We start from the raw sequence: 18,536 nt of genomic DNA, 5'->3' as shown, positions 1-18,536 counted from the left end.
TCATATTTCTTGTATTTTAACAGTCCTAAGGAAGTCTTCTTTAGAAGAAACACATGTTGGCTGCATTATCCAATTGGACATTGTATAAGAAACATCCAATTACAAACCAGCCTACTGTGTATTTCATTGTCTGAGCAATCCACATGTTGCCCGTTACTTTGTAATCTGACAAATTATAGCCCTGACTATGGGCATGTATTCTTGATCAGCATGATTGTGGTTTTTTTTAATGTATTGAATATTATCATTGTTCTTCAATTATATTTTAACAAACACAGTATTTTCTATGTCCTAAAGTATTGGAATACATTTTTATATATTCTTGTAATCAAATGTTTGGTTGGTTTTGTGAAATCAATGTTAGCTGATTTGTCTAAGTGGTGTGCTCCAGTCCAGCATAGAACATTATATTTGGTAATTTGTCATTTCCATTTTTCACACTTTGTTGCTGCAGGAGTGTCGGCGCCTACCTGCTGATTTAGTTTGAAAATTGCTATACGCTGAGAGTGGGATTGTGCTGGTTGGGTTTTGCCACTGCTGCAATCTGTAACAGTTGTTATGGAAGTCCATGTACAAATTACATCTATTGTCAAAGACACAGATCCCAGAGCCTATGTGAGGTCTATCAGAAGCTATTGCAGATCTGGCACTTCAAACAGAAGTGGGACTCACTAGGACAAAGACCTACTTCAAAGTTTGAAGAAAACAATGCCATACAGGAAAAGATAAAACATGGCAGATTCAGAATCTAGCGTCACCTTGTGGAATTAGACATTTTAGCTACTTTGAGGCCCGAAAAAAGCATGGGGCATGGAGAATTCTGACTCCTTTTCCCCTTCATCTGATGGGTCTGCCTATTTTTCATGTTTAAAGCCTGGTTCCAGAAACTATGCCGCCCTTATTATCCAACATTATCCATGAGATTTACAAGTGCATGAGCCATCCACCATTTATGGTTGAGATGAAGAAAATATGGTGGCAAAACCTTTGAGACTTCTGGCTGTGTACATTGGAAATCATTGAAGCCAGAAATTAGAGCGTCGCACTGCTTGGCTTTATTCAAGAAGAACCTTGCAACTATTTTGCTCATGTAAACCTTCCACACACAAAAAGCTGAAACCTCATCAGAATGGACAAAACTTCTACATGAACAGCTGATTATATCAGCCAATCATATGCGAAAAAAAACCCAGACCCACTTTCTCCCACCCTCTTGAAACGGCACTCACTGACTTAAAACAGAGTTCTGACTCAGTGCCACAACGTCGCTGGAAAATCCCATATACAACATGGCAACAAAAAAAATGAAAGAAACAATGTCAAAATAAATAAAGATAAAACAAGTGAGTTTGTGTATTAATATTCACTAAATAAGCAAAGATTTTTTTTCGGATACCAAAGTTTGCCAAATGTAATTACACGTTGTAACACCAGATGTATTTTGTAGTCTGATATAATCTTTACGGATTATGAAAAGTTACATTAAAAAAGCAGAAACAGAAAACACTGATTGTTAAGTTTATGAAGTTATTTTTTATTAAGTTTATTCATAATTTACGTATTTCCAAAGTAATACTTGCCGTGGACCTACAATTAGAGCCGGAAGTAAGGACCATTTACATTTTGTCTGCCACTTGTTGTAGACCGGTTTAACAAAATATGGTGCTTCATTTAGTGTTCAACGAAATTTGAATATAGTATCAACTAAAGCTGCAGTATGCATTCAGAGAACAGACAGTAGCAGTGTAAAATCTCCAACAGTTACCCCTTCTAAGGACTATATTTTTCAATCATCTTAGTCATTTTGTGAATAAAATCATTGTTACTGACAGACGGATCATCAGAGTTAAGAGGTAGGATGAATAGACGCTAGAATGTGGGACAAAAGATGGAATAATCATTTTCTACTTTTCTTAGGCGTAGGCAGGTATGTCAGAAGCATTCTTAATAGTTGATAACACCTCTATTCCCTGAATCAATGTTCGGATTTCAATGGAGTAGGAGGGAACGCAGGTTGTCTCTCTAAGTGGCATAAGGGGTTCACAGACAATGAAAGGATCAAGAGTTTGAGGATCATTCTGATGGCTTGGAGTATAGTGAGAGACGTGAGAGACGAACAGGAAGTTGGAGGTCTGATAGATTTCTACTCAAGGATCGAAGGTTGTACATGGGCCAGTGATAAAACGTATGCCAGCAAGCTTGGTGTCTGATGGAAAAAGTAGAGTACTGACAACTGAAAAGTGTGGTGCAGGGGACACAGCAGAAAAGCAATTCAAGGAGTTAACAATTACAGAAAGCTGGATTAAAACCAGTTGCAATAGGGCCGTTAACCGAGTAAGCAGCCAGGGGTGCAGATTAGGCAGTTGTTAAGTGCATGGTATGCAGTGCTTAATTTTGGAATGTGGTTTCTGGTGCTCAGCACCGGCACTATGACAGTCTGCCACTTGGTGGCGCTGTCTATCTGATGTAAAGGTAAACAAAACAACAGCTGTTTATTACTTCAATGTACATTGAAAAAGAATGTTTTTACAGCTTTGGGGGCCCAAAATAGACTGAATTGTCACACTTGCAGAAGTGTGGTGGTTAGTAATTGTATTTGTACTGTCACCGGCAGTGCTGGCAGGGGCAATGAGTAGCGCGACCTGCAGTGGCCTCCTGATGAGGGCCCTGGTGCTTACTTTTCTTTGCAAATGAAGCACTGATGGTATGAATCAGCTGCGGGTCTCTGGTGAGCAAGGTTTAGGTGCTCATTTCTCAGTCTTCTCATAGAGAGAACCTGACATTCGGAGCTGCCGGCATGGAAGGTTCATCATCTCTTTCTTGACACGATTGAGCATTAATGCCCTCATAACATGTGGCATATAATTGGTGTGAATACACGGTTTCCTGCTTTTTAGTACCAACTCCGGAGGAGGTTATATGGGATCAACTCTTGATCCAAGGTGGTACCAAGAAGTTGATCCCCAATCTAGGCAATACATGGGAGGCATTACTACCACTAAACTCACAGCATGGCCACTCATAATGATTGTAGGTTCTTCACTCAGTGTTAATTTTTCAAGCCAACTGCAATCCATGTTCAATGTGGTGCTCTGAATGCGTAACCCTGACTGCCAATGCTACCAACAAGGCCAAAGTAGATTTTTTTTTTAGGGCACACTTAGTATATATTGTGATGCGCCCAAATCTCAAGTCACGCTTTGCACCAATACAATGGAAAAGATATAGGAGTCGATTCCCAAAGACATTTTCCGCCATTAACGCTTGTTTGCCACAGAAAATATCTCTATTTTCACCTACAAATAATTCAGAAATGGATTCCTAGCAGGTGTAAATCATTCTACTACTGCAGATTGATCTACCACGCGTGCAGACAAATTTACAGTATTATATTTCATGCAAGGTATTGGAAATGAGTGTTCCAAGGTGAAGTTAGACTTTAATGTATGTGAACGCTCACAATCATGCATGGACATCCACAAAATGAAACCCAATCCTTTTTCATCCTGGAAAACGCTGACGATTTACTTCAGGGCAGTGTTGAAGTAACGCACCTCCCGATTTGTTCGGGTTTTAGAGGAAGGGCGTTCTCCATATAGAAAGAAAAAAATTATAATTAGTCTGTCTTTGCCAATGAGCAGAATTGAATTCAATTGCGCACAGAAGGTATAGGAAAACCTAAAAAAAAGTCACATGGCAGATATATCATCATTAAACTTTATTTGGTCGTGAGACCATAAAAGTACAAGGCAGATATAATAGAACCCTGGACACCTGTATCTGATATATCTTTCTAGGGACACTAATACACCTGTCATGCAAATTATGAAAAAGTATAAAAGTATATTCAGGCAGGGTCATTTATCATCGTCCATAGCCGGGCCCACAGTGACTAGGTGCTCGATGTTCCAAAGTGGCCACTTGTGATCCTCAATAGAAGGCGTCACTATTTGTTTCTCCTGGGAAAAATTAAAATAAACTAAGTTTTCCAAAATCGTATGACCGCGCGATACAGCAATGACATTGCTTGTGAAAGCTTCACTTCTATGTGAGATGCCTTTCCTTATTTACAAATTAAACATTTGCGTGATTGTTAACCAGATATGCCTCTTAAAAATTCGGTCTCTAATTATCCAGAAACGTCGAACTTTGATGGGGAATTTGATTTCTTTTTAGGTTTCGCCTCGCCGAAGATGCGCTCTGCGCATCTTTTCGGCGCAGGCGAAATCCTGTTGAGAACCGTAGGGTGGCTTGGTTCGGCCCTCGTCCTTGATTGGCTGGCTCCGTAAACGGAGCCTTGCCATTGGACGAGGGGCCTGTCCGTCAATGCCGGACCAGACACGGGGGCGTTCCCGACATTCTTTGGCTTTTGCCGACGTCACGGGACGCCGGGAACGCCCCCGTGTCTGGTCCGGCATTGCCGGCACCTCCCTTGCTCCCCCTCCCGCTTGTTGAATAGAGCTGTCTTTTGTGTCTAGCCCCGCTGCTTCCTCGAACGAGAAATATTTCGCTGTCTTTTTTTCCTTCTTCTTTCCATTTGACTGGTAAAATTGGAAGTCTGTAACTGCTTGTGGGAAAAGATTACATCAGTCTGAGGAGGACTACCATTGGCTTGCCGTCTGCAGTTTCTCTCACTACCTAAAAGCCTTCTGTAACCCTTTGAGAGGCGAGCTTCGAGAGTTGCCTTCCTCCCCAGGAGCGGTGCCATGCAACACTGGCGACGTGACAGGTACGGTACAGTAATCCGTTGACACGGTCTGGCGTCCTTGACGGTGCAGCTCGGGCTCGCCAGGGGTTGGAAGAGACCGCGCAGTAAACTCTCCGGACAATCCTTACTTTAAATATGCCGTCCTGCTCGTCCGACTGCTGCCTTTTACACGCTGTCGAAGTAAGATTTAAACATTAACGCGCCGCTCACGGTTTCATACCCTTGGGGAAATGGGTTGGCGGGAGGTGAAGTGGTGGGAGGGCGATGGAGGAGGATTTCAACCTACGTAGTTTGCTTTAAGAGCTGTGGGTGTACGCTCCAGAGCAGCGTGCATTCAACAATATATGGTTTGTGTTAAGGTGCTATGCTTGGAATCCTAACGTCATGGTCGACTCTGAAAATTGATCGGTAGGAGGGCTGCGAGGCACTGAATTCACAATACACCGACGCATTTCTCCATCCCTCCAAAAAAGCCTTTTTTTTTTTAGCGTGACGCCTTTTTCATCGTTATCGAGGCCTCCTTGAAAACTGTGTTGACTCCTACAAATGGTATCTTTAATAATGTTTCTGACAAATTCGAGACGTCACTTCTGCTGGGGGAATCCGTAGTCTGAGCCGATGCAAGAGTTAAAGTAATTTGTATGAGCGGGTAACTTACGCAGCCTAAGGCACACATAGGAAGTAGAAGCATATTTTATACAAAATTTCTTCAAATGTTCCCACTCTTGTTAATGTATAGAAGTTAATGCCAAACCACTAAGCTATGAAAAACGGCGGATGCTAATGTTTAGAAACTGATTTGACGAGGCAGTGCGGAAAAGTATTTTTTTTGGTCTAAATTGTCGTTTTGTGTTGCAGGTTGTGAAAATCGCACATCTTCTGTTGCAGGCCCTAACTTCGTTAAATGAGTTCCCGACAGAGCGACCGCTAGCTTTCTTGCCCTTCCCAAGTGGATGACTGAATCTGCATTGGTTTGTCACGCTTCCTTTTGTGGTTTAAGGCCCATTTAGTCAGCGTTTTCCTAAAACATTTGCTGTTTATTTTTTCGTTTATGAAGTTCCTATACACACTGACTGTTCTCGCCATTTCAACTATGTGCTCCATGTTTACCGTGTTTCTTTCAGTCAAGGCATCTTTTTGCAGTTTGCCTGACTAGATCCTTTGACTCTTGTAAGGGACGTTTAGGTTTTTATACCCATATGCGTCACAGTTGCGTCTTACTCTCGGAACGGATTACTTATTACACCATAAGAGATATTAAACCTTGCTAAATGGCTCAGAGTAGAGCTTTTCGGTACTATTTTGGAAATCACTAGCTTGCTCCCAGACCCTCAGGTCCCCATTTCATGTCGATCGGAAATGTAAGGGGTTGGGTGTGGGAGGAGAGCAAAGGGTCCGGTAATTTGTGGAAGAGTTTGGATATCACACATGTATGGGTGTATGTGTATATATGGGTGTGTGGGTGTATATGTGTATGGGTGTATGTGTGTGTATCTATATAAATATATAAAAATCAGAACATTTTTGCTGTGCATACAGTGCAATCCTTAATGGGTCCCTTGTCACTTGGTGTCTGTTAAGTTTCAATAAAAACTTCCAAGACGTTAAGACTTCATATTTATTGCAGTCTAGTTTAATTCCTATCCAGTGTCCTAGTACCTGTCCAACTCCGATTGCTCATGAGGTTGTGCAAACACTAATTGCATACTTCTCGAAGAACAAGTAGGCCAAGTACAGTTACTACAATGCACCTTGCCATGTCTGGTGCCAAGACTTTTCAAAACGCAGCACACTCCTAACTGTGTTGATACAAAAGAATATAGCATGTCATGGTGCAGTTTGATAAAGCGCAGTGTCACACAGTGGTAATGGGAGAATCCTCATTGAACAGTTGTGGAACCCAGGGCCTTCATTTAGCATGGGTGGCCGCCAATATAGAGGGGCGCAGGGAGCTGTGTGCATTAAGTTAATGCCAACAGCATCTTGCTTCAGCCTTATCCATGTGTGCATGTTTCTGTCTGATTTTCCAGTTTAAAGTGGTTCTAATCCCTCATTATCACACAGTGAGCACTGTTTTTACCATCCCAATACCCCCCCTTGGCAGCTCTTCACCGTCTCACCCCCTGCTGACACACACCAAAGGCGCCAGGGCCAAGTCAGGCGGAGCTCGAGGGGACGGTGACTCTGCCCCGGGCCAAGCGGCCCTCAGAGACACCGCCCCTAAGAAGCTGCTGCACCGACCCTACTAGCGGTCTGTGTGGGTGAATAGCCTGTATATGCTACACAGGGCTATCCCAAAGGTTGTGATGCCATCTGGACGCACTGCCTTATTTCATTCATTCCCTGGCATGTAGGCACTGGCAGTACTAGACAAGGTCTGAGGGGGGTCCGTCGCCTTACTTTTCATTCACTCAGGTGCTGCGTCTTATAAGCCCAGGGCCCACGAGATGTTCCCCCATTAAAAGCAGAGTTTGGGAGGGGGAGGGGGGGTCTCCCTGTTGGACTCCCAGTCACACCTATCTTTGAGCCGGCGTACTGTGATGTTTCACTCAGTCCGGTCTGGACTCCCCAAACTGTGCTCTCTCGCACCATCACCTGACTGCCCCCCCTCTCCTCCTGCCCTCTTGCTGTCATCTCTCCTCTACCTTCCAGCTCATCTTCCTCCCTTCCTGCAAGAACCCTCCAGGCGCTCCCGTAAAGTGCTGTCATTCAGTCCAGTGCGTTGCCAGCGTTTTGGAGAAGCTGCTTTCATCCAACACCCCCTCCTCGCTTTCTAGCCCCCGCCTGTATCTTTTCCATCCCTCTTGCTTCTCCGGGCGCTTCGAAGTAACGCTATATTCTCAAAAGCGCCATCCAAACATTCAACATAAAAATTAAACTCGCGCACCAGCCCAAAGCTGTCAAAAAGTGTCCCAGCTGTGCCGTAGAGCGGGTGACTATGCCCATGCTTCTAACAACTTCACGTTAAACAACCATACCTCTACCCTCCTTTTCAGGAGTTCATGGGCACCCGCTGTCAGGAGGGCATCTCCCGATTTCCCTATAGCGCCCATAAAATGTTTATGCGTACTGCACAGTATCATATTTATTGATTTAGACGGCTATCAATCACATTAAAACTGTGTCGAAGGCTTTACTCACAGATGTGCATGTTCAATCGAGGTGGAAAGGGTTCTATTTTGGGAGAACACGTGCTGTTTGCAGAGGTAGTCATTCTACAATACTCGAAAAGCAGAGACGCGCATAACAGAGTAATGGTGATAGTAAACTGCAGAGCCCGGAGTTAATTGACCAGGCCCTTGTGGAGAGGAGTTATTAGCTAAACCTTTATGTCATCCACCTCGCTGCAATGAACATCTGAGATCATCAGAGATCATCGCCCTTTCTTTTGCACCCTCAGCCCAGAAACAAAAAACTGCCTTAAACCCGCTGATTTCTAATCTCACCGTTCCACAAATCAACCTTGTGTGTGGCTCTGGGTGTGTGTGTGGTAGTAACTGCTGTCTGCTGAGCTCGTCCGTAGGGTACAATAGGTCTCACATTTGCGAGAGATTAAGCTAATGGCAATGTAAATGACAATGCCATTTATTTATCTGTTTTCAAAACTAACACATAAATACAAATTTTGTCATTTACAATGCCAATAGCTCTAACTTATCCAAAGGCGAAACCATTGCATTGTAAATGCTTGTTAAACACGTGGCTGGCAATATGATTCGGAATCCTCTGTCTCATTCACAGCGGGCATACATTGTGAAGTTTGGATTAATACGACCATACTCTCAGTTAATGATTGTTTCAAATGTTGGCAAGAAAGTCTTTAGTTGTAAGATTTCCGAGAACGGTTGCTCCAGTATTTCCTGGTAAAAGTCCAGCCCGGTGAGCAGCTCCACGTCCCGGACACGCGCTGAATGAGCCCTCAGCCTCTCTTCCACCCAATCAGCTGCCGGTTTACTGTCCTGCAAAGAGCAAATAGAGATAAGGTTAGCAGCTGCCATGCCACTTCAAGTGCGCGAGGCTTCTGTTTGAACAGCTCTCTCTTTTATCAAGTGCATGTGTGCTCAGGCGACATTTCACATTATATATTGACTGAAAAAGGGAATCAGGCTCGAAAGTAATTATTCGTCTGTGTCGCAGCTGATTTTAGTCGCGGGGCCCTCCTAATGGTAAAGCTCATGTGGGAACGACCACGTGGCAGGGTGTACGGTTGACCTGTTTGCTCATAAACTCAGTATTACATTTTTTTCTACAGCACAAAGGTTTGTCTTTCTTAGTTTATACAAATGTAGGAATGGGAAAGTTATGCCTAAATATGCTATATAGTGTATTTTTGACACATGAGGCCTTATGTAATTTTTACCACTTGTGCAAAATTGGATTAACAAATGGCTGCATACTGCTGCTTGCAGGTATGCAAATGAGCAAATAGGATTTGATGCAAATTCAAGTTTTGCATAGGGGCAACAGATGGAGCATTCAGTGGTACAGCCTATAGGTAGGGGACGCAGGCTGGGAGGGAAACAAGGAAACTCGCACAATTTCATAGTTAAAAAAAGGCATCCATAATTAGAGTTCAGACGGTCCCTGCACACATGGGCCCTGGTTGTACTGCGCCTGCCAATTGACAGCTACACCCTGGGAGTAAATTTATCTCACTGTATTCCGGATGTTTGCACATGAGGAAATGAACATTTGTTTTATTTCATTTATCACACTTAAAATATGCGACTACGATTGAAACAAAATCTCTTTTTTATTACATAATGTGTATGCTAAGTTATAAGTTCTTGTAGGGCTTGGCAGATACAATTGTTATGCTCTGTTAGTGCTTTTGTATTTGATTATGTTTGTCTCAGTTGATTGTGCCGCTTTTGGAGGTTTTGTTTTCTAACTTTGACGAAAGCCAATGAGTTCATCTCGTTACCAACAATCATGCCATCATTTTTGGTCTGGCAGTTTTCTACTCTTGTTCTATTCCTGAATTGTATGTTTTTCAGACTGTTGGTATTCTTGTTTTTTTTGGTCGGTTTATTTTCACTTCCTAGTGCTGCTCCCTGACATTTTTTGGGTTACCCACTCAATGTATTCATAGCAGGGTCAACTCTTGTGATATTCCCTCACTTCATGTGTGACCTTGCCTTACCCGATGTGTGCTAGAACTGTGATACCTAATGCTGGATGTCTTGGCAGGTCCGCATGTGAGTGCAACACGATTTGCTGTGTCATTCTGGGCTAGCTGTTGAGTCTGCAGATTTGCCCCCCTTGTCCAAAAGAGCAGTTTCAACATAAGAAAGGATCAGAGTTGAAGGCTGGGTCAAAAAAAGTCGAAAAAAGTGTTTGAAGATTGGTTAGAGAACCGTTTAGAGAATACAGAGTTGTTTAACTGACGGCTAGAGTCAGTGCTGTATTTGAGCCTGTGGTTGCAGACGCTGGGCACCCCCTCTAATTTTTGTGCACAGAACTTTTTTTATCAGTCGACTTTGACACAGAGCAATGCAGAAAAGGGAAAAGGGAAGAGGAAGATAGGGAAGCAGTCACAAGAGAGAAAGGAGGGATGAATAAGAACGTAAAGGAGTTAGCTAAAGAGACAAGGAGTGTAGGCTGGAGGAAGAAATACTGTTGAGACTAAATCAAGGTCAGACAACCTCTCTATTTGGCAACCCGCTCACTCTGCAGCCCTTCTGGTAGGCTCCTAAGTAAAACATTAAGATTCGTACCTATCTTTTTTTTTAACAGACAAAACACTGGAATGCTGTACCATATTTCTGAAAATTGGGTATTAGTGGGAGCAGGGACAGGGTGAGGTAGGTATGAGGGAACAGAGAGAGAGACTGAGAAAGAGAGAGAGGGACAGCAAATCAGAGAAAATGTAAGAGGAGCGGCCTCCCACCCAAGCCTTTCCTGGGTGCCATGTCTTTACTCTCATATTGATGATTGGACCCTGACATTGTCTACAAAATGAGGACATGTCCACATAAAAAATAGAGCAAAATCCGTTTGTTCATTTTTCTTAACAACGCATATTCCTGGTACTGGATTTGTTTGTTAGAAATGTATTGGATGTATTGAAGGGTAGCATGCATATGTTGTCTATTGAGCAGACACATAAGAGTGGAGAAGGGTGTTTTCATCTTGCAAAATTTATGCCACAAATTAGTCTGGGGAACCCTACAATATCAAAACAATCATTTCTTGAAGGTACTCTTAGCTCGACATTTAGTCAAGCAAACCGAGGTTGAAATTTCACTCTTTGGAAGTCCTGCGGTGGTGTAGGAATGCAGCAGTTTAAGAACAAGTAACAAACCGGTCAAACAAATTTCCTACATCTAAATGTAATGTATAAACTATTAATCACAAAATATTAGATGAACATTGGTACAGGGAAAGCGAAGGAAAATAGTAATTGGATGTATAATGATACTATTCTACAAACTTATTAAATAAAAATAAAATCTCTAAAGCCAACAATAAATAGTGCCATAATCATTTACTTATTATTAAAACAAAAGCTTAGAGAAACTCTACACCAAAAGTAGTTTTCATCAGGAATATTCACTGAAGAGCAGAAGCACACCACAATTATAAGCTAGGAAGCCGCAGAATATGAAGGTCTAGATTATGAGTGGTTGGGAGGGAAGTTACAACTTCTAGCACCTGATAAAATCCGACTCCACGTGGCTCCGAATTTAGCAGATGCACTAAACAACATCTGTTTCAGGTTTTAGGGGAATAGCACCAAAATCTCTATGTCACTGTAAATGCTGTATTCTTTTCACATTTTATTTACCTACAGGTTTCAACCGCTGAAATTTAACAAAGGGTGCATGCTTTACCACAGCCAGTATTTACCTGTTTCTGTATACTCCACAGAACTCGGAACAGGCTCAAAGAGCACGCCTGGCACAAAAGACTGACGGCATCTTTATGAGTGCCATTAAACCAGGAACAATGTTTTGCCCAATTTGAAACAAAAGTTTCAAGCTGTTATAGCAACAATGAGTTTTTTGCTTACCTTATTGTTTCCAGTAGGCACCTAGAGGATTTCTATGGGCAGAACTGTGGGAAATGCTAATTATTTTGGTAAAATTGGATGTGTTTTTTGCATGTCTATATCAATTTTCATTATATCACATTGAATCTGACAGAAAAAAGCCCAGGGAAATATTGTTGCTCAAATATAAGGCTATTTCTGAAAAGCAAAGCAATATTTCACAAATGCACTTATAGTGAGGCCATTACTGCTGAGGAAGCTAACAAAACACACTAAATGCAGAGGCCATCAAACCATTATGACCAACTGAAGCTAGTACTGACGAAGCTAATAGGACTAGATTAAATGTGCTAATGATAGCAAAAGCAAACATGAACAAATTGGAGTTTTATCAACAGAGGGCAACTCATTGTACAGATTAAGGGATATACCATGATTTGAAGTTACTAATATGTGATTTTGTAATGCAAAATACGGAGGGGTACATTTGGTAATATTAAACACCAGTTTGCGTCACAAAAGTGACACAAAGCACCATTGTTTTGTGCTGGTAAGATGTGTGAAGTAACACAGAGCAGTGATGGGTTCTGAATGGGCGTTCCATGCAATTACCAATGTTTTTCCATACAAAGCCATATCTAGTAACAATGATAGACAAGGCTTTGCGCCAAACAATATCACCTATTTTTGGCAGGCATTAAAAAGGAGAAATATTTTTATTTCTCCAAACGTTTCCCTCTAAAGTGAGAAAAGTTTTAAAGTTTGTCTACGTATACTGTACGAGAAGGGTACACTATTGCACTATGGTACAAAGGTGTATGTGTTGTGTACTGCAAGATTGTTTAATTTATTTATTTATTTATTTATAGCATTTGTAGAGCGCTTCTGCAACCCTACGGGCATCCTGGCGCTGTGTACATATTGCTGAAAATACTGTGCATCAGAGGAGGGGGATAGTAAGAAAATACTGTGCATCAGAGGAGGGGGATAGTAAGAGCAGGACAGTGGATATCATAATAGACATGGATGCTCTCCCTCTCATGCAATGTTGCACAGAAACTTTGGCTGCTGCACTGCTTTTCATGAGATCATAGTAAACCTACCCTATAATTCATAAGCATATTCTACTTCTAGTGACAGGTCTAAATAGATTCACACTGATGCAAAAAGGATTGGGAAAGGAGACGAGAGTAGCAGAATATTTCCAGATCCATAATGCTTTGTGTGGAAATAGCAATCACGTGCAAACAAACGCATGTCCTGGTCAGCTCACCCTTACAGGGTGAGACTGAGTGGCATATTCAGCTCTAATGCTAAGAGAACAAGCATTGGTAAATGCATTAGGTTTCGCCTATGGGATTAATAATTAATTAAGATTTGTTGATGCAGGGTATTAGTGCAGGGAGAAACATGTGAGTGCTCTCTGTACAGGCTGAGTGGTGCATGAATGAAGGTTGGTACGTGTCTGTGTGCTAGGTGTAAGTGCCTCTATGCATGGTGATTGAAGTGTGTTCAGTGCAGGATGAGAATTGTGTGAGTACAGGGTGAGAGATGTTACCTTGTACACGTTAAGAGGTGTGTGAGTGTAGATTGAGTGGTATGTCAATAGTATTAGTGCAGGTTGAGAGGTTTGAGTTCAGGGTGAGAGGTATGGGTGGAGGGTGAGCGGAGTGAGTGCTTGGTGAGCGGTATGTTAACGGTGTGAGAGTGCAGAGTCAGCACTTGTGTGAGTGGTGGGTGAGCAGGATCTGACTGCCAGCGCAATGTCAGGGCGGCTGTTTAGAGTAAATGGTGTGTATGTGTGCAGGGTGTGCAGTCTGAGAATAGGTGAAAGGTATGTATATGTTGAGCAAAGTTAGAAAATGAGGCAAAGCTGTGCTGTTGGTGGGAAGTGGGATTCGACAGACGACGAGGGAAAATCAAATATATAATTCATTTTCCCTCATCATCGTCTGTAAAATCACCCCCACCCCACTGCTCTTACTGGCACAGACTGCTCCTGCCCATGGCCCAGGTACCAAAGGACTAAACATGCACACACAATATAATGTTCAACACATTCCAGTTTTCATATAAGGAGTGACACCTAGTAATACACAAAGGTCGTCAGTGTAACTTGGGGACGTGGTCCTTTAAGAGGTTCTATCCTGGCTGGTTTGTGCAGCGCTTCACACCAATCGAAGACAATGCCCATGTATAGCATGTCTCATGCTATAATGCTACAGTGTGCAGAGGTACAGCCCGCAGACATACAGGCAGAAGTTGTATATCCAAGCCAAAATATATGCAACAGATCTACAGCCCAGCACAGGCACATCAAAGCATAGATAAAGACATAAGAGGAGACAAGGGACAGCGCAGGGGGTGGGCAAAACAAAAACATGAGCGAGAATGGGAGGAGGGCAGGGGTGCATGTTTAGAAGTAGCAAGCATGCATGAAATGCCTGCTGCCAAGGGGAGGTTACGTAATAAAGCACAGAGCAAGAGCTGTGCAGGGAAAACATTAAAAGGACATTTTATTTTTGGCACAGTGGAAAGAAGGGGAGGTGGCAGGAGGTGCCAAGGTTTTAAATGGAACTGACAGATGTCCTACAGACTATTATTCAAGTGTCCGTTATTTGCCAATTACATTAGCCCTCTTGCTTTGCTGTTTATTAAACGTCTTAAGAATGATACTGGTCTAAAGCATTTCAATTGGAAACCCTGGCCTTTTTTGAACACACAGATTGTGAGGTCACAAACAAATGTAGTCTGCTTCCTGCACACGCTATAAACAAACTACATCCGTGGCCGGTCATACAGTTTAAAGAACTTGGCAGACACAAGAAACAAATGGCATTCATTCAAAGGAATTATTCAAGAAAGGCAATTCCTGCTGCTAATGTGCTACCCAGCTCCCTCCCTCTACTAGTAATCTAGTACTAAAACTGTTACCCCGCTTCACGTCATCCCTCTACTACTTATCCAGTACTAACACTGTCATCCAGCTTCACGTCATCCCCGCAGCTGCTGCACACAACAGGAAACAACCATAAATCGCTTTAAATTATCTTGTTGCAGAGCGACTGGAGAAAAAGACAAGAGCCTACCTTTAAAGAGATGCACTTTGTAGTGTCCTCACTTTGCCTGGCCGCCCCGGGCCACCAAAGGTGGCCACCTAATAGGGCTGCTGTAGAAAGGTGGATACCTGACTATGGTTACACCAGATTTTTTGCCTAGTGCCGACACCGCCGACAGCAAGAGCCTTTGTGGGACAATCCGTGCCTCCATCCTGGTTGTCGTCGACACCTCCTGGTCCACGTGGCTGCAGAGACAAGCTTCCCATCAGCACCTGATCGCATCCCGACATCGCCTGGTTCCATCCTGGTTCCATCCTGGTCACTTGCTCGTGACCCAGACTCTGTCCCCTCTGCTTTCAGGTCCTCTACATCTTCGATCCAACCTTGGATCCACCCGGACTCTTCTCTTCGGGCCGCCTGCAGCATCTTTTCTCCAAGGCTCCATAGATCTCCACGACAAAACCCGACACACTTTGGGACTTATGCACCCGCTTTCTGTGGGTTAGGTAACGCGGGTACTACGGTGCTCCTGTAGAGGTTTACACTCCTAGTGTCCTAGTTTCAAGTGGCAAAATTCTATTCCAGTCGGAAGGCTCCTAAATCTTTAACTTAATAACTTTTACGCACCCATTGACTTCTATGTGTGAATGCGTGTGCCTTTAGACACTGCACACGCATCCCGTGGGCCTCCTGCTCCCTAACCATTGTTAGTCCAGTGTAGCCCCAGCGATTCCCAAGGCCCTAGGCCTTACCATTGTTCGTGACGTGGTACTTATACCACTTTTTTAGTATATGGTTTAGCGAGCCACCCGGCCCTATCCATAATTATGCAACTTTTATCTATTCTATTAAGTTACTTGTTTTGCGGTTGTGCTTCTGTGCTCATAAAGAGTTCAGGGGTTTGTTTAGAAATAAATACATATATATTTTAAATATATATCCTGTGTGGTGTCTTTTAATTTGGTATTAAAGGGATTTCAGTTGGTAAAACAGTTGGCTTCACATGCCCTCTTGAGTTTAGCCTAAGACTGCTTTGTCCATGCTACCCTTAGGATAGCTGGTCTATAAGGTTGACTTTACAACCACCACCATAAGGGTTGTTAGACAGGGGTGTTCGCTGTCCCCCCTCCTGTTCGCGTTGGCGATGGAACCGTTTGCGGCTGAAGCCAGATCGGGGCGCTATTATAGGGGACTGGTTTATAGGGCCAGGCCGCAGGCTATCTCACTATACGCGGATGACCTTCTGATGTTCTTGGCTAACGCGGATGGGGAATTAGAGGGAGCGAGGCGACTCCTTGGACTCTTCGGGAGATTGTTGGGCCTAAAGGTCAACTGGGCCAAATCCTGCTTATTCCCGTTGCGACGGGGAGAGCCGCGCCCTCTCACCACTCAGGAGCTCAGATGGGAGCCTCACTGTCTACATTATTTAGGTGTTTATGTGTATCATACGGCAGCAGATATGTTGGACGGCAATATTACCCGTTGCATGAATGCACTGAAGGGGAGCATGGACTTCTGGGCCACTCTACCACTCTTGATGACGGGTCGTGTCTCCTTGCTGAAGATGGTAGCTCTTCCAAGGCTGCTATACTACTTCCGTACCCTACCGGTATGGATACCGGGTTCCATCTTCTGTCGATTAAGATCGCTAGTAATAGCATTTCTATGGGGTACGGGAAGGCGACGGATAGCGTTAGACACCCTCTTGCGGCCCAAGGATGAAGGGGGTATGGCAGTGCCTGATTTTGAGTGCTATTATTTGGCGGCACAGCTGCAATCCTTTAGCCAGGAGATTGCGAGGGTCTACTGAGGTCCAGAGCAAGGCAGAGAAGAGGGTACCCCACGCCATGTGCTCGCGTACATTACCCTTCACCAAAGACTTCTCGTCAGAGACTTGTCTGTAGAGGAGCAGACATTTAGACTTTGCTGGAACCGTGCGCGCCGAAGAGAGGGAATTCGGCGAATGTATGCACCGGAGATTCCGCTGGGAATGATCACGGCCCTACCTCATGGCGGGGATAGGTCGAGACTGCAGGGTTGGGAGGATGCTGGCCTACAGTTGCTGGGCGACCTCTATGAGGACGGGGTTTTGCTTCCGTTCCGGACTCTGCAAGACCGGTTCGAATTACCCAGGGGGGATTATCTGTTGCATGCGGCGGTGATCGGGGCCATGCAGGAGCATTGGGGCGAGGGGCTGCAGGAACCTACCACTTCTATGGCCTGCCAATATACGATGATGGCGGCAGGAACTTTTAAGGCGGCGACCTGCCTATATTCCCGAATGCTGCGAGAAACCCTGCAGCCACTCACTGCCCTGAAAGCTAAATGGGAACTGGACCTCCAAATGGAGATCCCCGACACCACCTGGGGTCAGCTGCTGCGGAGGGCGAGGAAGAGCACGAGAAACGCCAGATTCCAACTTATACACTTTTACATTCTTCATAGGGCATACCTTACACCGGGGAAACTGAAGCAATACTTTGGAGTAGAACAGGCGGCCTGCCCTAGATGCAATACGATGGAGGCGGATCTGGGTCACATGTTATGGGATTGCCCCCAACTGAGGGATTATTGGCGAGAGATTGGAGAGGCACTGAACAACGCCACGGACAGGGAGTTGCAATATACCAAAGCGGTAGGAGTGCTGCACTGGTTTCCTCACACGCCCAAAAATAAGACGAACAGTACGTTTATAGATATGGGGTTGATATTAGCAAAGAGGGAAATCACTAGGAATTGGAAATCTAAGAGGGGGCCCAAATACAAGCGATGGTACAATGAATATCTAAAGTGGGCGGCGAGCGAAAGCACCTTGCGATACCAATTAGCTAGACGGGCCGCAGACGAGAAGGCATTAGAAAGGGCGACAGCATGGGAGACACTAGTGCAGGCACTCCGCGATGGCACTGGAGAGGAGGAGGGCGAAGACACAGACACTGATATGGATGACCCCACTAGCACACTCTTAGCGAATGTTACATTCCTCCTCGCCCACACCGGAACCTACATTCTCTAGTACTCCACTGTAGCGTAGCCATGGGGGGGGGTTATTGGGAGTTTGGGGGGGTTGTTGATAGGGGGAGGGGGCGGGGTGAAAATTTAAAAGCGGACCACGTTATCCTAATGTTTTAGCCAACGTGAATTGGGAGAAAATGCAGAAGATGGATATGTCACCGTCGCCGCCCGGCCTTCTGGATGTGGGCATACGGGCTGTGTAATGATACCACTCAGACAAACATATATTACAACACTGCATTGACATACAATTTATCGCTGTAATGTATACACAATGTTTTGGTACTGCAATAAAAACAATGTTACAAAAAAAAAAAAAATCACCATAAGGGTTGTTTGGACTGGTGCAAGGTGCTCACTAGAATAGTGAACATCATATACCAGGCCAACTTCTCACATTGGTGTGCAGCGGTTGGGATTTGAGCTTACTGTTGTTTTACCAATTGGAATCTTTGCAATATCATTTGAAAGATCATACAGGTACCTATAGGTACATATAAAACAAGTCTAGAATACTTAAGTTCTACTGAACTTAGTTGTTGTAGAGCAAAGGACCTAGCACACCCTGACTACAACTACAAGAGAGGTTTAGTAGGTAAACACTTAGTGTAGGTAGTTGCATCACATACACCTCACTAGAGAATGTCTGGCACAGGAGAGCCCAGTGGACTCCAACCTGTGGAAGGTAACCCTCCCAAGGTACCCTCCAGATTTTCTATCCTCAGTTTCAAGGAACTGAGGCACTTGTGTAGAACAAGAAAGC

The 18,536-nt window shown here is 44.0% G+C and overlaps 1 protein-coding gene across 1 annotated transcript in view; it reads right to left on the bottom strand.

The window, feature by feature from the left end:
* Positions 1-3,703: 3,703 nt before the first annotated feature.
* Positions 3,704-18,536, bottom strand: part of ENPP3 (ectonucleotide pyrophosphatase/phosphodiesterase 3) — a 716,664-nt gene continuing 701,831 nt past the window's right edge. The window contains exons 26-27 of the mRNA XM_086927431.1: positions 8,397-8,667; positions 3,704-4,168 (exon numbers count right to left, since the gene is read on the bottom strand). Coding sequence (XP_086783557.1) covers positions 8,491-8,667 — 177 coding nt within the window. The 3' untranslated portion in view covers positions 3,704-4,168; positions 8,397-8,490. The remainder of the gene's footprint in view (positions 4,169-8,396; positions 8,668-18,536) is intronic.

The sequence above is a fragment of the Lissotriton vulgaris genome, chromosome 6, assembly GCF_964263255.1.
Source record: "Lissotriton vulgaris chromosome 6, aLisVul1.2, whole genome shotgun sequence".
NCBI lineage: Eukaryota > Metazoa > Chordata > Amphibia > Caudata > Salamandridae > Lissotriton > Lissotriton vulgaris.
Note: the sequence above shows the minus strand (reverse complement) of the source record. Positions and strands in the feature narration are given on the sequence as shown.